Source organism: Mustela nivalis (assembly GCF_964662115.1).
Source record: "Mustela nivalis genome assembly, chromosome: 17".
NCBI classification, from domain to species: domain Eukaryota; kingdom Metazoa; phylum Chordata; class Mammalia; order Carnivora; family Mustelidae; genus Mustela; species Mustela nivalis.
The window spans coordinates 13,869,919-13,896,783 of NC_139036.1; the positions used below are offsets into that span (position 1 = coordinate 13,869,919).

The following is a 26,865-nucleotide window of genomic DNA, read 5'->3' on the forward strand; positions in this document are numbered from 1 at the left end:
AATGCCCCAGCACTGCCCGGTTTGAGAGAATAACCCCAGGCAGAGTAATGGCATGTAGGCTCGCTCTGCGTTTCTGTAGTGATGCCGTGGAAGCAGTGCTGGAGCGGAGCTCTGGCCTCCAGGTCAGGTGACTTTGCGTGTAGGAGACATGTTTGGCCCAGACCAGGGCACTTGGTTGTGTCCCTCCTGACTGCCTGTCCCTCCCCCCAGATAGTGCTGGCCAGCCACGGCTGCGCTTCACTTCTGCAGTTGGTAGTGGGAGCCCCGTGATCACACGGTGAGGAGATGACCCACTTCTCTGAGGTCTCTTAGAGCCCAGGTGTCCCCGCCTGCTCTGCTTATTCCCCTTCTGAGCCCTGCAGACCCAGCCTGGCAGGGCTCTTTTCCTTCTGCCCCTTGCTCCCAGGAACATCACATATGATTCCACTGGTTTCATCTGGGGGCCCATCTCCCTGTGACTTAGTGTCAGAAGGTCACGTGGGGTCTCTCCAGAGAAGAGTTGGGGATCTCTGGGCAGGACTCCACTCCACAGTCTGATGCTGAAGGTGTTTGGATGCCCCAAATGGAGCACGGAGGGGATCCTAAAGCTTTCAGGGCCCCTGTAGAGGCCAGAACCCAAGACCGCATATCTGGTCTCATTTCTCTGTGGCCTGAGGGAGTTCTGGATAAAATCAGTAGGGTGAGGAAGCATTGCTGTGCTGTGCCCTGCCCTGGGAACTCAGGCAGGAGCATCCACAGGGTCCCACATGAACAAGGATGTCTTGAGCAGTTGGGAGTTCTGGTCATAGTCCGCTTTTTGAGTGCTTTTCTGAGAGCAGGCCCTACGGGAGGGTGAGGGTCAAGCTGCAGGGGAGCAGATAGCCTATCGGGTAGGGTCAGCGGCCCTGGCAGAGCCAGGACACCAAGGAGACAGTCTAGCCCTGGCCAGGGCCTCTGAGGCCTGAGAGGTGTGGTTTTCAGAGCTGCTGCTTAGCGGCTGTTTACTCCAAGAGGGAAGACTTTCCCTGATACTGAGATGTCTAGAGAGGAGGAGGAGGAGATTTACTCTGGGTGTGACTAAGACAGGAAGGATGGAGATCTTACCACCCTCTCCCCCAGATCCCAGACCTGGGACTCTGACAAGGTCAGGGGCCGCCTGTATCCCCTGCCAGGTGTGTGGGTTGGGAGGCGTGTAGGAGCCAGAAGGGGGGGTGTATAGCCATGTGGTGCTGAGAAATGTATATTTCCCAAGTTCCCTGTCATGGCTCACTGGGTCTCAGGCCTAGAATTTCCTCTGCCTCTTGGGGATCCCTGCCAGCCCACCCCTTCACTATGGGGATCACCCAGGCACCAGAAAGGGCTGTGCATATGCCGTGGGCACTTGACCCATAGCATGGGGCCAAGGGCTCTGGCAGCCTAGGCCGCCCCCCTCCAAAGCACAGCCACCTGCCTCGAGCTCTTTGGCCCTTTCTGGCAACCTCTACGTACGCTTGGGCGCAGGCTGTCTTCCACAGAGGGGACGGATTCACCAAGACCAGTCTTCACATCACCCCACACAGCTCTGTCCCGAGCCCACCAGAGCATGCCCAGCCTCTGGTTTCTGGCCTTTGAACATAAGACTCCGTTGTTGGAAGGGGCCATGGTAGGGGGACCTGGAGTGACTTCTTCTTGAGGGAAGCATTGCTGGGACAAGGATTGAGGGCAGTATGTTAACTGGAGGTCCAGGTAGCCCTAGGGCCAGCTCTCCTGAGATCGTGAGAGCCTGGTTCTGTTGGAGCCCTCAGGAAACTGTCCAAAACCATTGCCATTATATTTTAAGAAGTCCACTTCTTGCAAAGTGGGTCAGAGCTATAGGGACTCTCCTGGTAGCCAGGTCTGTGGGTGGCTATGACCAAATGGGCAGTTGGGCATGTCCTGGGTCTGTGGGAAGAGGCTTCTTTTTCTTTACTCATCTCATGAGTCCTAGAATCCTTGCAAGGCTAAGGAAAGTTTTGGACCTGATAAAATGCCTGTCTTTTCCCATTGTGATACCTGGTGCCATGGCCTCTCAGTGAGTCCTTTAGATTGCCCATCCAAAGCACTTCCACCACCCCGCTGCTGCTCCTGAGGGTATCAGGTGGTAGAAGGAGCTTGAAGCCTCACTCTGGTGGGTACGTCCTTGTGAGCCTGGTGGGCCATTCTCTCAACCCAGGCAGCCTCCCTTGCGGGGTATGTTGGGGAGAACTGGAGAGTGCAGTGGTGCCCCAGAGCCCAGCACGCAGTCCGTGCTCAGTGGCTGTCTGACAGCCTGCTGGTCGATACCGGGTCTGTGCAGGTGATTCATGGACACAGAACCTGTGTCCGCCTTGCCAACGGTCCCTACTCAGAATTGGGTTAAGGTAGGTTTCTAAAAATGAGGTTTGGCCACCAGGATGTATGTGGTGGAAGGTGAGGATTTGTGTATTATCCCCCATGTTTGGTGGAAGACAGCTCTAGGACAGATCATCATCATCATCATCATCTTCTTCTTCTTCTTTTTTTTATGACAGAGAGAGATAGCAAGAAAGGGAACACAAGCACAGGGGAGCTGGAGAGGAAGAAGCAAGCACCCTGCCGAACAGGGAGCCTGATGCAGGGCTCAATCCCAGGACGCTGGGTTCATGACCTGAGCCAAAGGCAGAGGCTTAATGACTGAGCCACCCAGGCGCCCAATTTTTGAGAGGCTCCAAAGCCCTCTTGCCGGCAGTGCCCTCTGCAGCTGGCATCCCAGCCCTGCCCTAGTCTGGACTCTAGGTTTGGGCTGTTGAGTTAAGGTTCTCCGCATGCTCTGGAAGTGGACTCGAATGCTTCTCCCACAGAGCAGCACCGGCTCTGATCTGGGGAGAGATGGGATGGACACTGTTCCCATCTGGGCTACAAGCTGCCATCTAGTTTGTGCGGCTGCGCAGGTGGGAGGGCGTGAGTATAGATTGGATGTTTGGGTTATATCTGATGAATCTTTCTTTCACATAGTGTCCTAGGTGTCGCATTTTAGCTTTCTAGGACCCAGAAGTGGGAGGCAGGGAAGGCCAAGGGCTGGCTCCGGCCTGGGGTCTATATGAACACCTGCTTTGCATTCACCCAGCAGGCCATCTCAATGGTGTGTTCTTTCTTTGCCCTGTCCCATCTTTCCTGACTCGTGTCTTAATTACCTGTGAGTCTGGAAATGATGAACTCTGAGCCAGTCACTTGTTATCTCACCTTTAATGCCTGGTCAGCTGCTCTGGGCTGTTTGGTTTTGTTGGCAGGGAGAACTCGCATGTGTCAGGCATCAGAGCTCCAAGCAGAAACCCTGTATATTCACTCCATGTATGTGCCAAATTTGGCCTGAGGCTGGTGGGACCCAGCACTTCGGGTATATGGTCTAGGGCTATGGAAGACAAAGGCCACAGGGCCATCCAGGTGGAGCTTTTGCCCTGACCAAGATATCTCTGAGTCTCCTCTTCTGGGGATTCCAGGCCACTGACACAGTGTAGTTGACCTTGGCGTCCCCCGTAGCCAGGTGCCTAGGCAGCCAGGACATGTGTACCAGCCCAGGCTGTGTGCCCCGGGGCTGCACACACATACACTGCTTTCTCCCTTAGGAACCAGGGCCAGCCAAGGTGGCTGTCACTAGCAGCAGCAGTAGCAGCAGTATTCCCAGTGCCGAGAAGGTCCCCACCACCAAGTCTACACTCTGGCAGGAAGAAATGAGGGCCAAGGACCAGCCTGATGGGAGCAGCCTCAGTCCCGCTCAGAGTCCCAGCCCGAGCCAACCTCCTGCTGCCAGCACCCTGAGGGAACCTGGGCTGGAGAGCAAAGATGGTAAGTGGGAGCCGGAATGGCTTATGTGCATGCCTGTTCTGGTGGCCAGTCTCACAGTGCTGGAGCAGGCGACCATCCCAATGCAGCTGGCACTGAGAACTCAGAGAAACTGAGCCCCGGGCCTCAGGCTCCTTCACCTGTGTCCATCAGCACTTGGCAGGGCCTGGGCCTGGGTGGGGCTGGGATTCCTGGGCTCCAGCCTTGGCCTTGCCCCTCTGGCTCTTAAGTCCCATCTGTAAAGGAGGAAGGTAGCACCTGCTGTCTCAGCCCTGGGTGTGTGTTGTGAGAATCAGACCCTCTGGAATGAAGCTTGTGGAGGGAGGCCTCTGGTTCCTGCCCCCATGGCCGCCCTGTGTTCCTGGCCTGGAACCTGGAAGCTCAGTGTGTCCTGAGCGCAGCCTCATCCTTCTCCTCATTGTGCCATCGTGCCAGGCCCCCAGGTGCCTGGGAGGCTTTGCTCTGCTCTCTCCACTTAGCACTTTGGAATCGCCCGAGCAGAAGCAGGGCAGCAGTCTCCGCCTCCCTGCTCTGGGCCCCAGAGGGATCTGCATGACATAGGCTGGCTTTTCCTATTTGCATTTTGTCCATCTCATTAAAGACAAGGGGACAGTTGGGACTGACCCAGTTCATTCAGGCCAAAATGCATTTAGCAGCAGCTGGAGGTGAAGCAGCCTGAGTCCTTCATGGGTAGTCCCATGCACTCCTCTTGTTCCTGCGGAAGTCCTCTGCCTCTTCCCTCCCCAAATGCCCTAACAGGCTGAACGGCCAGTTAGCCCTTGATTTCCTCCTTGTTGTTTGGTAAGAAGTGGTTGTTAGTGGGCATCTCTCCTGGGCGGGGATCCTGCTCTCCCAAACTGGCCCCCAGACTAGAAGCTTGGGGATCCCCTGACAGTGTAGCAGATGCTGCCAGCTTAGAGTGAGACAGATGAGGCGCATGTGTGGGAAGGATATTTCGTTTCTGTCCCATGATTCTGCCCTTGGGTGAGCCCTGTACGGGTGGCTGCAGAGATGGGAGGTAGAGAGATGGCCCCTGTTTGGATCTACATGGGCTGTTTAAAAAGTCCCCAGAAACCAAAGGTGGCAACAGGCTAAGTACATCTCCTGACTCCCCCTTCTCTCTTCCAGAGGAGAGCACCATGAGCAGCGACCGCATGGATTGTGGCCGCAAAGTCCGGGTAGAGAGCGGCTACTTCTCCCTGGAGAAGACCAAGCAGGACTTGAAGGCCGAAGAGCAGCAGCTGCCCCCGCCGCTCTCCCCTCCCAGCCCCAGCACCCCCAACAACAGGTATAGTGGCCCCGGACCGCCCTCCCAGGAGCTTGGTCATCCTCTTCCTTCCCCAGGTTCTCGAACCCCCAGCCGAATGGTCTGCAGCAGCTCTCTTGGCTCCCTGGACGTGGCCAGCCGGCCCCCCACCCACATGGACTCCGACAGCGCTGGGGGGCGGGGAACAGAGAGACCGGGGCGCACCTTTGCCTTTAAAGCCAGCAGGCAGTATGCCGCCCTGGCCGACGTCCCTAAGGCCGTCAGGATCAGCCACCGAGAAGCCTTCCAGGTGGAGAGAAGGCGGCTGGAGCGTAGGACTCGGGCCCGGAGCCCTGGCAGGGAAGAGGTGGCCCGTCTGTTTGGCAACGAGAGGAGGTAAGGAGTGGGCTATAGGACCACACGTGCCATGGACACACTCCCCCTCCTGTATACTCACATTCTCCTTTACACTACACGCTCACTCATTCTCTCCTGTGTCCTTATAACATGCTTTTTACACTTCACACAAACACACACACACACACTTTGACATACACATTTCTACGTTCCCTAAGCCTTCCTTGAAGGAGTGCACTTGTCCTCCCTTTTCCTTCAGAGCATGTGGGAAAGCTTTCCCTTTTGACACTAGATTCTAGTCACGGAACTCTCAGGCCTCGGTAGCCAGAAACATAGCATCTCTGGACACCCAGACCCCTGGGCCAGAGGCTGGCTGCTTCGTGTGAGTGCCTCTTGGCACTGAGACCTTAAGGGCCCCCCTGGTGTGTTCTCAGCCACCTGGGCCTTGTGTAGCTGGATCTTTTCCTTCCTGGCCCATGTCTGTCCTCTGAGATGACCATGGAGGCAGGAAGAGTCTGGAGAGGCAGATGGTGGCAGAAGCGCCCCTTGCCCCTCCAGTCTTAGGCACGGGTGAAGGACATGAAAGACGGTGGGGGTGGGCAGCACAGGGAAGCTGGGTAGCCTTTGATGTTCCCAGGTGCCCTAGAGTATCACTGCATTCAAGCTTGGCTGGAATGTGAAACAGGGAGGCTGGCAGAACGCAGCTTCTGGAGAGGCACAAGCTTTAGGGAGGGGACCTAGGACAGGGACTGGGACAGAGGCATGGTCTGAAGAGAGGAGTGCTCTGTTCTCCCTTCTTGTTCCACTGGCCCTGTGCTTCCCAGAGAGCTGGGGAGAGAGCTTGTTTCCATGTCTGAGGCCCTGTCCTGGACCAGAGTGCTAGAGTGCCCCCTTCTGATAGGAGCTTCCATCCCTGAGTCAGTAAATGGAGCCTTTGCCCTGACAACAGGGTTCCCACCCGGGTCCAGGGATGAACTGCCAAAGGTCCACGAACCTCTCTAAATGATTCAAGAGTCTATATGTACATTTTTCTGGGAAAAGAAAAGCCATAATCTTCATTAGGTTTCCAAAGAAGTTCACTTTGATGGGGGGCGGGGGGAGATTCAGACCTAAATTCCAAAAGCATTCCAAGTGTCCCCTCCACCCTGCTGGAGCCTACGTAAAGCTCAGAATTAGGGCATGCTATGGGGACGGGGCAGGGTGGCAACGGGCTTCCCCCCTTGAGGGGCTGGCCGCAAGCAGGGTGCCTGTCCTTAATACACACCTGCTCTCCCAAAGCCCCGGGGACCACCTCCAGAGTAAGGAGGAGATGCCCAGAGTTGTTGGTCTTAAAAAGAGAAGAAAGCAGATGTGCCTAATTCCTAGGCAGAGGGAGAAGGAAGCTGACCTATTGCCTGGGAGGTGATCTCCAAGCACTTGGCTGTCTTCTTGTTTGGTTAGTAACCAGAGAGGTCCTGTGTCATATCCCAGTGTGTGGACATAGAGATGGGAGCTCAGAAGTGGGGAGACTCCTCAAGGCAACAGCCTGGTACAGCAGAGCCAGGACATACCTCCACTCTGGGCCTTTAACTGGGAGAGCCCTCTCCCTGATGTGACCAGGAGAGGGCCAAGGCTGTCCTTCAAGCACCTGAGTAAATATATCAGTGGAGGAGCTTGCCAACACTGAGGAGGCCTGTGGGCCAGGGCAGGGGAGACTTCACGCTGGCTAGCGGGCAGACCGCAGGTCCTGGAGGCTCCTGAGTGGGCAGCTAGGCCCTGGGGTAGCAGTAAACCAAAGAATTAACATTCAGCATACCTGCTTGGCTTTGAACTTGTTCTTGTCTAGCCTCCTGGGGTAGACAGCATCTCTGGGACTTTACTTTCTGCATGCTCCTCGCAACCATGACATGGGTTTTCACTGGGTACTGGCACCCCTGGAGCCCAGCAGTTCTGCATCCTAACTCTGTAATGTCACTTTCATACCCTAATGACATCTGACTGGCTGCTGTCACTTTGCAAGGCCTGTGCTCTGGTCCCAAGTAGCCCTCCCTGTGCTTGATTGGATCCCTGGGTCCTGGTTGAATAGAGCAGAACTGCATATTGGCAGGACGTCCGCCGCAGCTATCCAGAGTGGCTGCTAAGCCCGGCTGCCCGGGAGCCCAGCTGGGGAGACAGTGGGGGCTGGTTTCCTGACAAGCCGTGGCCCTGAAGGGAGCCTTTACGGGCCGATCCTCTCTGCTCTTCGCGTTTGCTCCAGAGCTTTTAGAATGTTTCCTGGATGGTGAGTCACTGCTGAACTAGCCTGGGGAGGCCGTAGCCCTTGTTGAGTTCTTGGTGACTGACACCAGCACTGGCTCTTGTGTGGTCCTCACGTCCCCTCAGCTGGGAACCTGGGGAGGGGAAGCAGAGCTGAGGTGCAGGTGTCTCCTCTCTGTGCCGTCTGCCAGCCCAGGGAGACCTCTGCAGCCATGCCTGCAGTACCTCCGGAGCCAGTATACAGGCCGCTCACTCGCTTTGCCAGATAAGCTGAAATAAGCCATGGCTGACCAGCCCAGAAACCCCCGCTGTGTGCGGAGGCTGCACTAAGCGCCACTTTCCTTTCCTCGGCTGTCTCCTCTCTTGGCAGCCCTGCAGGCCTGCAGCATGTAAGCCGCATGGGCCTTGGTGGGCCGCTGTTCCTCGAGGCCTTCCTGCAACTTTCCGGGTCAGTTGGAGGGGCTCTCATTCTGCAAGTGATGGTACCTAGCTCTGTGCGTGGGCCTGGAACCTTCCCCAAACCCATCTAGGATGGCGGGGCACGCGACACCCTCTGCCTGACGAGGCCGAGCGGTGACAAGAGCTTCCTGTGGTTCCCAGGCGCTGCCGCTGCTGCCTGAACTTCCTGCGCTGGCTCGCCCTCTGCTGTGCTCCCTCAGCTGCGGCCCCCACCGGCCTGGGAACAAGCTTTGTGTCTGGAGGAGATTCCCCAGAAGCTTAGGGCACCAGAGCTCAGAGGGGAGCAGAGGGCCCAGGAGCCCCGAGCCTTCTACACTTGGGCTTCAGCCTTCTTTGATGCAGAAATCCTCAGAGATCCATTTTTAATGGTAGCCCTTTCTGAGTAAAAGTTGGTCTCTTGGCAGGGTTTCAGAATTTGAGCCCCTTTCCTCTTTTTCCTTATAGAGTTAGACATTAGTCCTCGGTTAGATTTCAATCTTTTGGGCTCAGAGGCCCTTGCTTCCCCTTGACTCTCTGCCATTAGCCCAGAATGCAAGTAAAAACCCTTCCTGTAAGGTGACCTTGGTGCACTTGCCTGGGTGTCCCTGGGATGACAGGCCTCTGGTTTGGTGACACATTAATATTGTGTAAAAGAAAAAAAGGAAGCACAAAAGAAAAGAGAAAAGAAAAGAAAAAAAATTCAACTGAGTAAATTCTGAAGATCTTCTTGGCTTTATTCAACAATTCATGAATCAGGCAGCATCCCATCTGTCAAACAGAAAGGAGCTCCAAAGAGCTGTACAAAATAAAGGACTTTTATAGGCAGAAGAGGCCAGAACAAGTTAACAGTAGCAAAGAGTGCATTGTTTCGGACAAGGTCACCTTCCTTTGACAGCCAGCAGAGGTCTCTCAGGTAGATTACCCCACTGGTGCTGACTAGTAATTCCAATTTGATTAGTTTAAGATTCTACTCCTGGGAGAAGTTGAAACTAAGTAAGTTTAACCACCATTTGGTGACTTAGGCATAGTACAATTGACTCTATTCTGGGCCTGTTATCTTTTTTAAAAATTTTTTATTCTTTTTTTGTTTTTGTTTTTGTTTTTAAGCAATTGCCCCCAACCTCCCCTTTCTTAAATTTTATTTATTTACCTCTTTCCTTATGTAATCTCTACCCAGTGTGCAGCTCAAACTCATGACCCTGGGGTTGGGAGTGGCACTTTAACTAAGCCAGCCAGGTACCCCACAATCCCCCCACTTTTGTTCAGATTCTCAGCTTAACCGAGTGGCATGATCAAAATTTAAAACCTTAGCACCACTCCCAGCTGCTGCTCAAATTCTTGGAGTTTTTGCTGTTTCTCCATGGTCGTCACACGTCATGACGTTTTTTGCTGAATCTCTATGGTACTCACAAGTCACAATTTCATGTTCACATTTTTTAAAGGCAGTTATCCTCTTCATTGCATTCTGATGGTCCAGTCTTAAGGAGATCATTCACTTTGTGGTTAGCGGCTGCAGACATGCGTTTAAGAGACTGTAGTGCATTGAGGGAGACTACTGTGGTTATTTTAAGCAGGATAATTCCCAGTGTCTGGAGTGTGTTTTGGATCCATGGTCCCCAAGACCCAAAGCGACCAAAATCAAGTAACTCAGAGAAAGCCCTCCCCTGAAGGAGTCACTTTTTTTTTTTTTTTTAAATGAAGTGTCTTTTTCAGTGATTTTCCCATAGCTGGGTTTCAAATTTCCCAGATGTATTCATCTAGGAGCATAAGTGGCACTGACCACAGCACCTATAGTTCCTTGTTTAGCTGCAGGTTCATCAGAGGATACCCTATTACAAAGAACAACTTTGACCTTGCAGAGATGGGGGTTGCTGCTGAGATCTTTTTATAATTGGGGGCAGATCTGATTTAGGTAATCGCAAGAACATGGGAATACAAATGGATTACAATTTGCTTAGGAATTTGTGTCCAGTTGGGCGAGTACAATTACAATCGTTGAAAGGTGAAAACAAGGCACTAGATGTTCTGGCTGTAAAAGTCGGATTGTGTAAGTGACTCCTAAGATCAGGGAGTCCATTGGGAATAGAAGGGAAATTGGTCACAGGGAGGGCCAGGGGGTCTCTAGTATCATGGACTGGTAAAGAGCTCGTCTAATTATTAAATCCAGCAATCTGAAAGATATCCAGCCCCCTGCCCTCCCTTAGTAATGAATGGCCTGAGAGATACAGGTGGTAGCTTTCTTTCCAGACCTGTGCCAGAGTAGCATAAAGGAAGAGGAAAGAATTTCATTTCATGCCTAAAGAATGAAGTCTTGATCCAGCATCTTGGGTGGAAGCAGTCCACTTTGATGTCAGCTACTTCCTTGTCAGTTTGATGTTGCGGTCTCCAGCTGCTCTGTAGCTCCTAGAGTCTGAAGGGGCCCTTTTATTTTGGAGATGGGGACCCAAGGTTCAGGTGCCTGCAGTTTGGTTGCCATCTAGGGAGTGAGGAGGACTTGGAATAGCCCTTGAGAACTGTCTTTGTTCTTAGTGATTCCAAATCAGAAGGATGGCTGAAAATAGGAAACATTGGTTTGGAGAGTCCTAGCCAGATATTTGCAAAAACTAGAAATCAGGAGCCAGTCCAGGTCACTTATAAACAGGTATGGAGCAAAACCTCAAAGACATTTACAGCTTAGAATCTAATGTCTACAAAGATGCAAACACAGTTTTTGTCTCTACAGTTATTCCTATTTTTTTTAAAGATCATCACAATAAAATTACTTTGTTTGCCTTAAACTTACCTTGATTTTATAAGTGCGGCAAGAATAGCGATTGACTGTATAAGCCCTTTTAAAGACTGCTTTGCTGGAACTTTGCATAAGTAATCTCAGATTGAATTCTTGCCTGAAGCCGGGAAGCCAAGCCAAGGACTCCCCATTAGATTTTACCTACAGTATCTTTAGTTTGGGTGACTTTCTCTCTTCTCAATGTTTCCCCCAAATGTTCTGAGACTCACAGGCCTGCCAGGAATTGACCTTCTTAGCTCATCTGGAAGGCTTCCAGGAAACCCGTAAGCAAGGTACCAGCCCGATTTGTCTAAGCAGTTCTTTAAATCTCTTTGGCCACATCTGAGTCCATGCATATTTCTAAAATAGGACATTCCAGTCAAAGCCTTGGTAATATAGCCAGTGTTTCCATCTGTGTCCTGTTACAAGGAGAACAGATTTTTATTGAACTTACACAAATAACCAAGTATATTACCATGAAAAGAATACCATAGAGTTTACAAATTCTGGAGGGATCAGTAGGGAGAAAAAGTAAATGTTTCATCTTTGTTTACAAAAGTATGCCCTACCAAATTGCTGTAGATAATAGAGCACTTAAGTGAAAATGTTTCCCTAAATCTATGAAAGCAGAACACTGAGGAAGTAGCAGTGTTTCACACAAAAGGTCATGTAAAATTATAATCATCCTCAGTTCATTCAGCCCTATGTAATCAATACTAATTCTGCTTGAATCCAGTATTTCCATTAGTTCTAGAAATTCTTCCTCAATTCAGTTTTATAGCCTTGAAGTTATGAGAAATCTTTACTTGTTGGTGTACCTGGGGGTCTCAGCCAGTTAAGCGGCTGATTCCTGATTACAGTTCAGCTAATGATCCTGCCTAAGTCTCTCTCCCTCTGCCCCTCCCCCATTCTCTTAAAAAAAAAGGGAAAGGAAGAAATCTTTTTTTTTTGGAAGAAATCTTTACTTGTCATAGTCCTTTCCAGGAACACTTCTGTGAAAGCATCAGAATAAAACGATAACTCTTTGTAAGTGACAGAAGACTTAAAATTGCCCAGAGTTAAAGATTAGATGAGAGTTCATTGTAATGGAAATAACAGGAGACTTGGTTATTTTGTGATATTCACCATGTAAGATAACAGCTGGAATTATGACTCACAATATTGCATTAGGACATATCAGAACCTAAGAAGGTTTAGTATCACTGAATTAACAATGCTGCCATGATGATTTAACATAACAAATAAGCCTAATTTGGGAACATCTCTCTTATTTTTAGGATTTTCAGGGATCCTCTGAAAAAATCCCAAAGTTACTTCTAGGTCAAGAAGACTTCATGTGGGGGACACTGGTGTGGCTCAGTGGGTTAAGCCTCTGCCTTTGGCTCAGGTCAGAGAAGACCTAGATAAGAGGTACAGAGAAGACCAGGTAGACCGTTTACATCACAGAGGCACAGGGAAAGAAAGTAAAGGCCTCCAAGAAAGACTTTTGCTTCCCGAGGCCAAAATTTTCACAATACTTAGAAGGCTTTAAAGAGATATAGGGGTGGGTTTGATGTTGGTTAAAAAAAAAAAAGAAGAAGAAGAAGAAAGAAATGGACTTCAGATTGCTTCTGGAGCCGAATTTCTTGTTTTATGAAGATGTGGACAGTTGCTTTAATTCCTCAAAGAATTGAGTTGCAACTTAAATGATATCATAAGTTGGTTCACCTATCCAACTGCATTATCCTCAGTTTGCTTCTTTATATCAGGGAGGAGCCTTCCAACTGAGATGGAAATCAAAATATTCCTGTTTTCTGGATTTGGAACTGTTCATCTGTGGAATGTTTAATAAATCCTTTCACAGAGGCTTCAGATGCTGCTTTGTCTGGGTACATGGTATCGTTTAGCTTAGGGAAGAAGGCCTAAAAAGACTTCCTATCAGGCTCTGATTATCAGCTTCTAGTTTGGCCAACTTCAGACCACAGAGCTATTTAAAAACTCCTTCTAAATATCGTGTCACTTTTCAACCAGGACATAGAGTAGATATTTCTGGTAGTAGTGAATAGCCCCCCTTCAATGTAAGAGGGGATCCCATGGGGGTATAAAAGGATACTTACTATCTTCCCAAGATCCAGAGTTACTCTAAGATAGCCAAAGGAAAGAACCAGTAACCTGCATGTCCTATTCAGGCAGAATACCAAACCAGATTCTTAAGACATAAGACAAGCAAGAAGGCAGTAGCTGTCCCTGAGAAAGAAAGGATCAAGAACCAGTGTGTTTGGGTTTGGAAAGAAAAGGACAGTGTGACATTTTATTTTTGTCTTTGGGCTAATGGGGTATTGCAGACGGCGATTCAGGAGAGATGACTCTGGTATGGATTCTCACTTTTCTCTGGCTTCTACTAGTTTTCCCAGGATCCCCTGTAGTCTTGGTATCTACCAGAATTTGGCAAGATTTTTTGTTAATTTTAATTTTAGTTTTTCTTGGCTGTTTAATAGAATAACATAGCACTTTATCAGAAAATCCCTCAGAATCCCACCAGCTCTGGGAGGAGCCCATATGGTGGAGGGGGGAATCTCCTTCAAATAGGGGATTGTTAGGGGGGTGTTCGAGTTGATATTGAAGGATTTAATCAGAACCTTTGAGGACAACATTTTTTGTAATGGCCCACTTGCTTACAAATGATATGCTGATGTCTGGGCAAGTATTTTGATGTTGTACTCCTAGGAGAGTGTAAGGGGGAGGCCTACATATTGTTTTAGGTATCTTTTGTGTCTTTAATCTTTCATTAGCCTTTGCAAAAAAACTGCAATGAAGCTCTTTTGGAATCTTGAAGCATTTGAAAGCTTTTGCATACCAATTAAAATAGTTACTCCATTCTGTTTGCTTGATTTAGAACCCTTGCTTTTCAGTGTGCTTCCTAAATAAATGATCTTGTCTAATTGGAATATTCCCATATTGGCCATCGTAAATCTAGGTTATCTTTAGCAAGATTTTGCATTTTTGTAGATATCTATAGCTTCTGGGACTATAGTTCTTAGCCATAAAATAAGTAGATGTGCTAAAAGTTGGTGTGCTGAACTCCGGAATTTTTTTTTTTTTTAAGATTTTTTGTTTTATTTGAGAGAGAGAAAGAGCATGCACACCAACATGAGCCAGGTGGGGAGGGGCAGAGGGAGATGCACACTCCCCACTGAGCAGGGAGCCCCACATGGGGCTCAGTCCCAGAACTCTGAGATCATGAACTGACCCGAAGGCAGACGCTTAACCAACTGAGAACCACCCAGACACCCCTCAACTCTAGAATTTGAAGATCCTATTTCTTCTAGCTAAGCCTGTGAGTCTCCCAGAGCCAAATTAATAACTAAAGGGCTATGCTGTTGCGTTAGGAATTCTGTGGTGTTTTACAGCGTACCTTGTTGCATGGAAATTTTTTGAGGTTGGCTGGTAACCCAGTGTCCCCATATTGCCCGTTGTATGACCAGCTTACCCTAACACAGGAGTCTTAGGGTTAGCTGGCAAACGCTCTAATAGGTTTATAATGCTCAGCCTGTGCCCATCAGTTTTGTAGCTTTTGGCTTCTAAGAGTCTCATCGCAATAGCCTTTACCTTGTATGCACCTTAACCCACCAGCAGGAACTGCGATGTGACTAACCAGCCAAAGGCTTTGTGCCACCAGCAGTTCTCACTGTGGAGCTGGGCACTCAGGGAAGTACTGAACCGGCAGACCCCAGGGAATGGGAGCCGTGGCCTGGGATTCCCATGAAATGGGGAACTGCGGACTGAAGTAGCTACAGTTCCCAGCATGGTCTAGTCAAGTGGGGGACCATAGAAAGCCAGTTAAATCAGGAGCTCAACGCCAAGATAGCAGAGCTGAGAACCAGAAGGAATTCCCATGGCCCTCAGAAATGGTGAAAAAGACAGAGACCTCAAAGGGTTCGCGCATACCACAGCTAGCTGTTTCTCATTGTCCTCGAAGCTGTCTGAAGTTTCCTTCAGGTCCCACCACTGCCACCAACCCTGTAAAAAGAAAATTCAACTGAGGAAGTTTTAAAGATCTTATTGGCTTTATTCAGTGATTCAGCCTCCCCACATCTAGCAGAGAGAAAGGAGCTCTGAGGAGCTGTGCAAAGTGAAAGACTTATAGGCAAATGGGCGTGGGACAAGGAAGTTCCTGGCAAAGTGCATTATTTCAGGCAAGGTCACCTTTCTTTGGGGGACAGCAGGGGTCTGTCAGGCAGATTACCTCACCAGTGCTGACCAGGTGGCTTCAGATTGATACGAGTTTAAGATTCCAGTCCTGGGAGAGGTTGCAAGTGTAATTCTGTAATTTAGATGTCAAGTGTGTGTTTATTGAGTGGACTTAGCACGAGTGACTCCCATTTGCGCCTTATCTCTTTTTAAAACAATGTCTCAACAACCCCCCCACCCTCCCACCTCATGGGCAGTCCCCAGAGGTGAGGACTCAGCCTCAGGCCACGTGCCCCACCTGGCCTCCCTGCCTTCGGCCATCATGGCCATTCCTTGTGACTCAGGGACAAGGATGGCTTCCCCTTCTCAGCAATCACCTCGGGTTTTTGTTTCTTTGATTCTTTGGATAATTTTGATTTACCATTATTTGATTTAAAAAGCCATCCCTTTCCGTGTATTCATTTTCCAGCCTTCTTTTCTTTCAGGTCTTGCCCCTCTCCACCTTCTCCTGCTGTGTGGCTGTGTGACGTTACTCGCCCTTCCTTCGCCTGCTTCGCTCCCATCTCCGCTCCGTCTCCAGCCGTAGATGGCCTGATGACGCACCGGCCTTTTCACACGAAATCAACTTGCTTTGTTTTTGTTTTAATTTGGTTTTGATTCTTTTTACTGTTGGCAGAACCGATGTTAATTCATGGGCCTTTTTCTTGCTAAATTTTGGGTGCCCTGGGGTAGGGGCTGCATCATGATCTGCTGAGGAATGAATGCCAGGAGCATGGAGGCTGTCACCCTCCGAGGTGGTGGTTGCCTTCCGATCACATCTGTGGCTCAGGAGAGGGTGCCAGGCGATGAGCTGTGTGATTGCCAAGCGTGTCAACAGATCGTGCAGGGACCTCCAGCATGGGGGGCAGAGGTCAAGGATAGCTGGGGAAAGCGAAGGCCCTGGCCCCTGAGCTGCTGCCAGCCCCTGCATGGCATTCCCCTCCATGGTGATGGGACAGGGAGCTCTGGGAGGGGAATCAGGTGGACTGGGCCATCGTGCTGTGCACACAGCCTACGCGCCGTGTGGGGTGGCCCAGGGAAGGCTGGGATGGGCCAGGCATGGCAGTGTGGGCTGAAGGGGCTCTGCTGCAGCTCAACACCAAGCCCGCCTCAGGCTGGGCGGGGGGTGCTGGTCTCCCCCTCAGCAGCCTCATGTCCTCTCTTGCAGGAGGTCCCAGGTCATTGAGAAGTTTGAGGCTTTGGACATTGAGAAGGCAGAGCACATGGAGACGAACTCGTCAGCCGGGCCCTCACCATCAAGTGACACACGCCAGGGTCGCAGTGAGAAGAGGGCGTTTCCCCGGAAACGGGTGAGCGCCTGGGGTCCGGGGCCAACACTGAGGCCCAGGCAGTGCCGTGTGCGACCGTGGGGCACGGTCAGCACGTGGCCCTACACCTTCTCACGGCACGCCCCCAAACACACACCTGGACGCACTGCTGCTGGGCTTCCTGCTCTCGTTGCCTAGTTGTTTGCTCATGTCTCTCCTCTCCTCCAGTGAGTGACTTTCTTGAGGGCAAGGCCTGTCTTCTGCGTCTTCCTGTCAGAACTTCATCCATTTCTACTCAATGCTAGTCTGACAAGCCTCAGATCCCAGGTCTTAGCTAGAGCTGCTCTCTTCTTCTCTGAGGCAGCCCAGCCATGAGGCTGAGCACCTTCATTCCTCTTTCTTTCGAATGGCGGCCAAAGCCCTTGCTTCTCTACTTAGTCCCCGGGCAGATCCCTCTTCTGAACCCTCCTCCTCCTCCCAGGCAGCCCACCCGCCTCTTGTGGCTCTGTTGTGTCCGGTCTTCATCTTCCTCTCCAGCTTCTCTTTGGGTTCATGAAGTGTTTTGCTGCCGGCTGCCACAGAGTCTGGGGCTCTTTGTTCTGTGACCCCAAGCAGCCAAGGAACAGAGGTGCCATCAGGAGAGCAATGGTGGCAAGTGCATCTGAAAGAAAAGGCTGCTTCAACAGCTAGTGCGTCATTGAACCCGCCGTGTGAAGCGGGAGGCGCTGGACGAGGAGTCCCAGGATGCTGGCTCTGGTCCCCATGCTGGCCCAGACTTGCCATGGGACCCCAGACACAGTGCTCTCATCCTCGCCTGGGAACAGTCTTGACCCTCTCGCAGCTCTGGCTGCTGGTGCCCCTGTGCCTCATTGGAGTGTACTGGCTTGTACTGACTGGCGGCTGCTCTCTGCCACAGGACCTCCCCAGCGAAGCCCCCACAGCGCCTCTTCCGGACACCTCGGCCTCCCCCCTGTCTCCACACCGAAGAGCCAAGTCACTGGACAGGAGGTCCACGGAGTCCTCCCTGACGGTGAGCCCAGGCGCCCGCGCACCGAGGCCTGGAGACTCTGCTCCTGCTGCTTCTGTCACTTGGGGTCACTGTCTGCTTATGTCCGTGCGTCTATGCTGGCTGTCCCCTCTGCACTGGCCTTTGTGTCTGTGCATGGGAAGCAGATGCTGTGTTTTTTTCCCTTTCTGGACTCCATGGGCATCCTGAGCTCTGAAGTCCCTGGTGGAGGAGGCCACTTGGTCAAGGCAGCAAGATCCTGACTTCGGGGAACCAGGGCAACAGCAGGGAACCTCTGTTATTGTTTTGGGTGCTTGTTTCAGCCACATTTTGCAGGCAGGAGCCCCCTCTTGCCGGAAGCCCTTGCCTTGTTTGTGGTGTTTTCACCACAGGAGGAGAAAGGCCTTGGCCCTAGGTCCTTTGAGCTGCAGCGGTGGGGTGTGGTCATATAGGAGCATCGCTCCCTCCGGGAGCTGAGAGCAGCTGGCCAGAGGCCCTGGGAGTGGAGGACAGCTGCTCACAGGGTGACCTGGGACTCCTCAGCCTTCTGAGAAGCCCATGGTGAGTGCCACTTCTACCCCTGGGGAGTGGAACCACCACCCACACAGCGACATGAGCCTGAGCGAGGGCAGGAGGGCTTCTTACCTGGAGGAGGTTTGTTTTTTCCTTGAGTCTGGGAGTGGCTCGGAGATTTGGAACAGAGACTCCCAGAACATGGGTTGCTCGTGGTGGTCCTGCCACTGTACACCTGTTCTCATAATAACCCCCGAGTCCTTCAAGTACAGAAAGACGTCGCAGCCTGTTTCTGGCCAAGACGGCGGTAGGGAAGTGGAGAGCAAGCACACGGGGTGAGAGGAAGGGTGCTCTACATCTCTTTAGGCGCTGGCTTCACAGGTGTCCAGGCGTGAAACACAGGCCAGGCCCTGCTGTGCTGCAGGTGGTCCCCAGGCGCCTCCTCCGGCCCAGGGATATGGGTACAGGAAAGCCCAGCAGGACATCGCCCCCTGCTTTCCTGTCCACTGTTCGGGGCTTGCATCTTGCCAGGAAATGGAGCCTAAAGCCCATCCCGTTGGATACACAGCCTCCAGGCCTCGGCAGGCCTGCTGCTACATCCTTGCTCAGCACTGTACGTGGGCTCTGTTCTTCAGGCTTCCTTTCTCAGTCTTTCTGTGGTTTCTGTGAGAACTTCTGATTTCTTCTTTTAGGGTTCACTGCAGGTTTTCCCCTTCGTGGGAAACACTAACAGACCCTCCCTCTGGGCCATTCTGTGCTGCCAGGCAGCTGCCGTGGACGTGACCAGGGCTTCTCTCAGAGCGTCCAGGCCGCCCAGCTGCTCCCAGGGTGCTGGGGCCATGCTCTTCCCCTTCCCTCTTCGTCAGCCCGCCAAGCCCAGCATCTCGTCCTGTGATGACACGCGGGTCTGCAGAGTGTTTGTGGGCAGGCGGAGACAGCCCTCTCCCTGCTGCCCACCATCTGGACAGAAATATCCATGCCTCAGCCACCCTTTCCACACAACTGGGGTATCAGTGTGCTTTCTTCTGAACTCTTCTTTTCTTCTCCCTTTCCTAGCCCGACCTGCTGAATTTCAAGAAAGGCTGGCTGACCAAGCAGTACGAGGACGGCCAGGTGAGCACACAGGGCTGCCAGGCCCCTGAGGCGCTTCAGAGCAGGTGCGAGGGCTCCCCAGCCTTGTCCCCGCCAGGTGTGGGAACACCCGTTCCATCCGCCAGAGCCAATGCGGCCTCTTGTCTGGTGGGCCAGGACGGCGGTATGGCCGAGACCCCCTTCTCCTCAGGGAAGTGGAGGTGCACAGCCTCCCCAGCCTTAGTTCTGCAGTGGGGGACAGGGGTCTCTGGAGAAGGCTGCCCTCCTGTACCCCACAAGGGCCTCTGCCTCAGGCCAGGAGAGCATCCTCCAACTCTAGCTCCCTACCTGCTACTCTTTCCTCAAAGTTCTCCAGGAGCCCAGGCTTCCCAGGAAGGCTCTGGTTGTGTGGTTGGCTTGGGGTTGATTACAAGGCAGGACAAGTGGAAAGCAGCCAAGGGCTTCTAGACTCTACCAAAGCCTCCAGCTCTGCTGCAGTCCTGGGAGGAGCCGGTGCTGTACATTCTGGCCTTCAGACTCAAGCAGAAAGAGCCCTCTGCAGCCAGACCTGTCAGCCCCACCTCAACCTGCTTGGGGCTGGAAGGCCAGGCCTCCAGGAAGGCATGAAGGGGAGCCTGCTAGCCCATACCGAGAGAGGCCCCGAAAGCCTGCCCTCCCGAGCTCCCTTCCGTGCTTCCTGAGTGACTGTGCCGAAACATCCTCTTTTTCTCTCTCCTCCATATCAATCCCCCTGGCCTTGTCTGAAGACTCAAGTCTCCCTCCTTGCTACTCACAGAGAAGACTTGGGAAGCTAGCTGGCGGGTTTGCTCCTGCTGGCTGCAGGTGGGCGCGCCCCTCTGGTTAGCCACCAGTGGCTGTGGCTCACAGGCAGCCACCTGAGGATGGAGATGCTGTTTCCGCAGCCACTTTTCAGCTCTGAGGGCCCAGCCCCCTGTCTGCAGCCTCTGGAGTTGAGATTATGGACTGCGAAGCACTTTTCACCAGCCACACCGCTGTGGGTTACAGAGAGTCGTAGCCTGCGGCCCACCCAGCTCTCCATGCTGCCTGGTCACGGGAGCCGCAGCTTAGCAAGTGCCCTGGGGTCCTGAGTGCATGGCTGCCTGCGGCCGGGGCAGAGTCCTATGTGTGTCTGCCACTCGCGGGAGGGGCCGCCTGCCCTCTGCTTTTCCTGCGCTCTGGGAGGTTCCGCCAGGACTCTGGCTGTGGATCACCGTGGAGCAGTAAGTGTGCTGCTCTGCTCTAGTTGAGTCTGCTTTTTCCCTTCCCTTTTAGTGGAAGAAACACTGGTTTGTCCTCGCTGATCAAAGTCTGAGATACTACAGGGACTCGGCAGCTGAGGAGGTGAGTGTCTTGGTTTCCTTCCCAGTTGTGGAGACAGCTAAAGCGGTCCAGGTGGCACCCGGCAGTTCTGGCTCCCGGCCGCTGCTTCTCCAGGGTCCAGGCCCCTTCTGTCTGTCGACTGGTGTCTAAGTTGCCATCATGGGTTTCCCGGTCTAGATTTGGGGGGAAGGCTGAGCATGGTGTGACCAGCTTTTGATGCTGTCGTGACTGATTCTTCCTGAGACGCTGGTTGTGTAGAGGCCCTGCTTTCAGCACGTGGGTGGTGTGTTTTAGTGGCTTCTCTTCTCTGCTCTTTGAAAAACGTTGAAAGATGGCTTATTTTAAAACCAAGCATGAGCAGTTTTGTTTTTTCTACAAAAGATTTCATGGAGAATGGAGTCTCTTAAAGAAAGAGAACTAAATCTTGTCTCTTATCTTTTGGACAAAGATGGGATGTGACAAGTGAATTTGATTGGCCCAGTAGACTGCCTTGATTCCTTGCTTGAAGACCAACTAGAAGGGGCTCTTTTTTCTTCACCTACAAAAAAAATTATCTTTTGAGCAATTTGGCAAGTCTGTGTTCCTACCTTTCCCCTTGCATTCCACTCCAGGAATCCTTCAGATACATTTCCACAAATAGGAAAAGATCTGTGCCCAAGATTAGGCATCCCTGCACTTTTGTCAGAGTAGCAGATTGGTGAGGATCTAATTATCTGTCATTAGGGGGCTCGTTATATGTATTTGTATACCGTGAACCTTAGAAAAAGAAGTTCTTTGTGGACTTCAGTGGAAAGATGTTGGTGATACAGGGGAGCTGAGGGTGGTATGAGCAGCTGGCCCCTAGTGCTGCCTGACGTCAGGAAACACAGAAGCATGTGTGGTTGTAGTGTGTGCATAGATCAGCAGTTCTGAGTGTGGCCTCTGGACCCCTGGAGACTCTTTTGGGGGGCTGGTCTACCCAAAACCATTGTTACAAAATTAAGATGCCATTTAAAGCCTCAGTTCTTGAAAACTCTTATATATCCCATGATTCAAAATTGACAGTGAGAATAAGTCACTTTTTCTGCATGCTGGAGTCTGGGGTGCCTCGTGGGAAAGCACGCGCACCCTGTCCACGCAGCTAGCCAAGCTGGTGGCTTCTCCTCGTGCAGTACCGGCTGCACCAGAGATAGCTGCTGAGACACACACTGCTCGTTCGCTTCAGGCATTCGGCACTTTCTTAAAAGTGAACCAAGTGAATCTATCCCTTCAAAGAAAATAGCTGACGATTTGTTGCCAGTGATACAGTTTGAGCCTTCAAGTGAAATTGGAACTTTGGAAAATGTGTTTTCCCCATCACAGACTTGACCGCTTCCCTTTCCTTACAGAGTGTCCTGACCACATGGGTGCCGATACTAACTTATTTTGAGCTCGTGTAATGAAATGTATCCACTTGTGAAAGATACCCATAACTTGATGTCTTCCAAATGACCAATATGCAAAAGTTGCAAAATCACACACGAGTAAAGGTCCATTCATAGGGCAGCAAAAAAACATGGATTTTAATACAATAGTATGGAAAGTCCCTTGATGGGATTTTAGATTTCATTTTGCAGTTAACCTTTTAGAGAGTACAACTTTTCACAGTGCAAGTCAATCAGACCATCGTGCCGCTCACCTCCAACAGTCATGTATGTCCATTATTCCTCAACCAAACCGGAAAAAAAGAAAGAAATGTCTTTCTTTTTACATCTCTCTTTTCCAGTCTGTATCTGTGTCTGCATATACGGTTGACCCTTGAAGAGACACAGAGATTGGGGGTGCTGTACCCTTCTGCAGTCGAAAACCTGCATATAACTTTTGACTCCCCCCAAACGGAACTAAGAGCCTACTGTTGATCACAGGCCTTAACATTTGCATGTTATGTGTATCGTGTACTGTATTCTTAGAATAAAGTAAGCTAGAGAAAGGCCATTAAGAAAATCATAAGGAAGAGAAAATACATTTATAGTACTGTACTACATAAAAAAAAAATCCATGTGTAACCTGGACCCACGCAATTAAAACCCATATTGTTCAAGGGTCAACCGTGCTTCATCCAAAATGGTAATTGTATAGGATGAGCGTAGCCATAGATGTGAGAATCCAGCTGTCCTTGGAAGCCAAGCATTTAAAGAAAGATTTGCAAAAATCCCTTCCTGACTTTTTAGAATATTTTTTGTGAAAAAATAAAATGGATCATTTGTGTTCTTAAGTGAGCAAATATGTTTACCTTCTTCTACCTTATTTCTAATATGCTGAATATCCTCAATAGATAAAAGCCACATAAATGAAAACTCTTTGGGGGTCCTCAATTTTTAAGAATAAAAGAGAGTCCAAGCATCAGGTTGCAGAACCACTGGCATGGGCCATGTGTGGCAGGATGGGGACGTGGCATGGATACCTCCATGCAGCAGGGATAGGCGGAATCCTCACTCATCAGCGTATATGCCCATGAGCATAAAGCTAATGTGGAAATCCGCTTGTCCAGGTGTACACATTTCCTTTCTCTCTGTAGGCGGCTGACTTGGATGGGGAAATTGACTTGTCTACATGTTACGACGTCACCGAGTATCCAGTCCAGAGAAACTATGGCTTCCAGATACATGTGAGCCCGGGGTGGAGTTGGGGCACCGGCTGGGCATGGAGGTGGGGGACACAGGCTCCTGTGGGAACATTTCTCCAAGAACCTGATGTCCTGGTCTGGGGACACTTGTGTACAAGCCTGACCTCCTAACTTGTATTAACCAAACCCAGAGGAGACCAGGGTTCAGACCCAAAGGTCGATGATTTTATTATAAGGAGTAGTCTGGGCGGCAACCCACTAGGCTACTGGTCATGGCAGTCCCTCCGTGCAGGGCAAGTGTGCAGACACCAAGGCCCGGTCAGAGATGGCACTGCTGGCCCGGCACCAGGGCCAGGGCATGAGCTTGGTGGCCCATGCTGCCCTGCTGTGATACTCTTCTGCCCTTGTCCCTACAGAAGGAATAGACATGCTTGATAAGCCAGCGTGTCAGACAGTAGTGGAGTCTGGCTTTCTTGGCCTGTGCAGACACCCCCACCCCTTCCTCACTACCTCTCCATTTTAAAGAGCAGGTCTCTCTGGGTAGGGCATCCCAGGAGTAATAAGTGTTTTCTCGTTAAGTCAGCATCCATCACTGGGCTTGTTACAGCTTCGTTGTTCTAGGGCTTTCTTCTGTATGACGAGTCCATGGCCCGAACCGCAAGGTGCCAGTCTGTCTCTGAGAACTCACCTGCTCTTCCCGTCACGGGCAACATTTCCAAGTCACCTCTGTTCCCTAGCTGATCTCGGCTGTCATTCAGACCCCTGTTCACTTTACTCTGGGAAGGGCAGTGTGAGCTTAGCATCGGTTCTGATGCTTTTCCATGAGGCCCACAGACTCAGAGAGATTGCTGTCAGTGCAGGAGAGTGGGTCCCAGAAGGGGCTCAGCCTGGCCCACTAAGGAGCTTTAGGATCTTGCAAGGTAAAGCTGGAGTGCTGAGTTTGCCGTGTTCTTGCCTGGCCAGCAGACTTGGTGGCACCTGCAAGGTGGCTGAATGCAGAAGCCAGGTGAGGGAGGCACCGTGAGAGCCCTGTGGGCTGGTCACGAGTCAGTCCCATCCTGAGGTTGGGGGAAGCCCTGGAATGTGGTGGAAGACATGAGGCAGTTGTGCCTTAGTAAGCCACAACCAGCAGGACATGGAGCGCACTTAGAAAGGAGGGGAAGGTACAGGCAGAAGGCCAGGTGGTGAGGGGCAGAGGCAATGGTGACAAGGGCCGTGGCAAAAGAGCAGCTGGGCACGGCTGTGGCCGGGGGAGGAGGAGGCAGCTGTGAGGTCTGCGCCCTAGAGCATGGTGAGCCTTGTGCTGCAGTCGGGCGGCAGAGGAGGGGATCCTCTGGACTTTAGGCCTGGGCTGTGTTGGAGGTCTCCCTAAGAATAGCAGGCAGCCACTGGCATTGACGTGGTCAGGAAGGAGCTCTCTTCAGGTGAGAGATGAGCTCATGGGAGAGAACATACAGAATGCTGAGGTCAGACTGCAGATACCCACACTGGAGTGCGAGGAAGCAGAGGATGCTGGGATGCCAGTGGGGGGTGCTGGTTCCAGGGGCATGGGGAGGGCCGGTGCTTCAGAGAGCCCTGAGGTGGCAGTCCTGCCCTTGGCTTGCACAGAGAGGAAAGTGGTGAGGGAGAGATGGGGAGGGACTTGGGCTGTGGGACTTCGCGAATTGGGGTGCCAGTGGGGGCACAAGCTGTGCCAAGCCAAGCCTAGCCCATGCTGGGCTGGCACGTGGTTTCATATTTTGGCCCTTGGCTCTGCCATTGTCCATCCCAAAATCATCTTGGCAAATTCCTCTTCCCATCGGCTGACCAGCTGTGTCTCATAGGCCAATTGGTCAGTAGTCTAAGAAGCCTAGAGAACAGTACTGATGCCCTCTCTTCTGTGACACAGGAGCCCGAGGTGCAGAAGCTGGGAGGTGGCCTCCAGGAGACCACTATTTGCGTGTTGTGCCCCTCCCATCTTGGGAGGTGCCTGGCAGTGTGGCTTAGTGATACAAGGGTTGCAGCCCAGAGGCATGGCCTTGCTGCCTGGCTCCCCTGTCCTCCTGTCCACCTTCTGTCCCACATAGTACAGCTCCTCCCCCCCAGCCACCACCAGCATACTCCTCCATCTTGACTCGTGTCCCACCAAGTCACCCGGCTCAGGGGCTGGCGGTCCAGGGATTGTCCTAGAAGCACCCCCTCCGCTCCCATGCCCTATCAATGAGGGACTGTGTACCACCTCCTTTGCTGCCCCAGAACCTCCCTCTTCTGTCACTAGCACTCTGTGCTAAATCTAACTACAACTGCCCAGGCGGTGGCGCAGCAGGGCTCCCTGCCTCTTCTCAGCCTGATAGATGCGGCCCCCATCAGGCCCGACCCACCCGCTGAGTCCCGTGCCTGCCACTCTCCAGGCCATCACCCTGTGCACCTGGTGTGCGTGGCTGTGTGTCCCTTCCCATGGCTCCCCACACACTGGCTTCGTTGTTGCGTTGTGCTCCTTCCCCCAGTCTGTGAGCCCCCGAGAGAGCAGGGCAAGCCATCCCAGGGCTGGGGACATTGCAGGCAAACAGGAAACCGAGGATGATGGCTGAGGCCACCACAGAAGCACACTTGCTCTTTCCTTTGCTCTCTGGCCCTTCTTCAAGGGGGACACACACAGTTCTACCACAGCCCCCTCCCTGGCTGTAGTTCTCCCTGCAGGATGTCCTTTGGGGTCAGGGAGGGGACAGTCCCTGATGACAGCTTGTCTTTCGTGTAGACGAAGGAGGGCGAATTCACTCTCTCTGCCATGACATCTGGAATTCGGCGGAATTGGATCCAGACCATCATGAAGCATGTCCATCCAACCTCTGCCCCAGACGTCACGAGGTAGGACAGCCGGGTGCCTGAGGGAGCCCCCTTCCTTTCCAGCCACTGGCTCACTCCTTCATGGGTCTGTGGTTCTTCTGGCCCAGCACAGCCTTCTTCCTTCCTCCTTCGTCCCACTGCTGACTGGCCCCCGTCAGTCTCCCTCTGGCTTCCTGGTTTTTCTGCCTCCGGTGACCTTTTCCTCCCTTAAGCCTGGCCAGTGGAGCTGTCTGTGCAAGGGACGTTTGTGCCCCTGTCGGGACTGAACTTAGTGGGAGAAGCCCCTCCAGCTTAGGCACTGGGTCTCTCTGATGGTAGAGTAAGAGCAGCCCTGGAGGCCGCCTTCACAGGCCGCCAGAATGTTCCTTTCTCTTGGTCTTTTTGCTCCACGACTCCATCTGTTGGATTTCTGTACAACCAGGAAAAATTTCTTTGAGACTCAGTGCTAGAACTGGGTTGGACCTCTTGTTCTTCCCTCCTGCTGAGTCTCTGTGGCTCGCATACCTCATGACGTTCCACGTGCCTTCCTCCTCCTGCCCTGAAGTTAGAACCTGCTGTTTCTAGTTTAAGAAAAAGAAAAAATTCTGGTGGGTGGGGCTGGTTCCACGATGCCCAGAACTCTGTCATTCTCAGCTGAAGGCTTTGGAGCCTTTGCCTCTTCTGAGAATGTCCCATTTATGCTTTTCAGGTCACGTACTTTGCGTGACTCTTCAAGTGTCTTCCTTGTGTTGTTGGTCACACGTGGAGTGGCGTCCCAGGGCCCACTGTGTGCCCCCCAGCAGCCTGGGGCAGCCATGGCCATGCCGAATCTTTGTCAAGGGCTTGCCTACTTCCTAGTGATGCTGCAGCTCTTTGAGCAAGAAAGCGGGAACAGAATCTCCTCTCCCTGTTGGCATTGTTTATTCCCTCATTTATTAAGTGAACAGAATATATGGTTGATTGTTCCTGTCAGTAAGTCAAGGTGTTGGTGGCCGGGACAAGTTCTCAAGTGTCCTGTTATGAGAGCTTATCTGTGAGTGGAGTGCGTCCTGCCTGCAGAGATGAGCGGGGTGCCCTCATTCTCATGGGGCAGCCTTGCTGGCTATCCTGGGGCTCTCTTCTAGCCAGGAGCCCAGGCCAAAGCTTTGTGAGGCTAGCAAAGCAAGAAAGGCAGCTCAGGGTTCTCGGGCAAGGCTGCTGCAACAGTGACTCGGGTGGTGGACATGA

At 51.9% G+C, this 26,865-nt stretch overlaps 1 protein-coding gene across 10 annotated transcripts in view; it reads left to right on the forward strand.

The window, feature by feature from the left end:
* The window catches only part of MPRIP (myosin phosphatase Rho interacting protein), a 145,482-nt gene that overhangs the window by 86,762 nt on the left and 31,855 nt on the right, over positions 1–26,865 (forward strand). For 5 of the 10 annotated variants that reach the window (XM_082706832.1, XM_082706835.1, XM_082706834.1 and 2 more), the window contains exons 6-13: positions 3,582–3,801; positions 4,927–5,086; positions 16,219–16,360; positions 17,235–17,348; positions 18,894–18,950; positions 20,202–20,270; positions 22,786–22,875; positions 25,571–25,680. In XM_082706832.1, coding sequence (XP_082562958.1) covers positions 3,582–3,801; positions 4,927–5,086; positions 16,219–16,360; positions 17,235–17,348; positions 18,894–18,950; positions 20,202–20,270; positions 22,786–22,875; positions 25,571–25,680 — 962 coding nt within the window. Of the gene's footprint in view, positions 1–3,581; positions 3,802–4,926; positions 5,441–16,218; positions 16,361–17,234; positions 17,349–18,893; positions 18,951–20,201; positions 20,271–22,785; positions 22,876–25,570; positions 25,681–26,865 lie in introns of all 10 variants that reach the window. The other 5 variants (XM_082706826.1, XM_082706830.1, XM_082706829.1 and 2 more) reach the window with 2 other exon arrangements.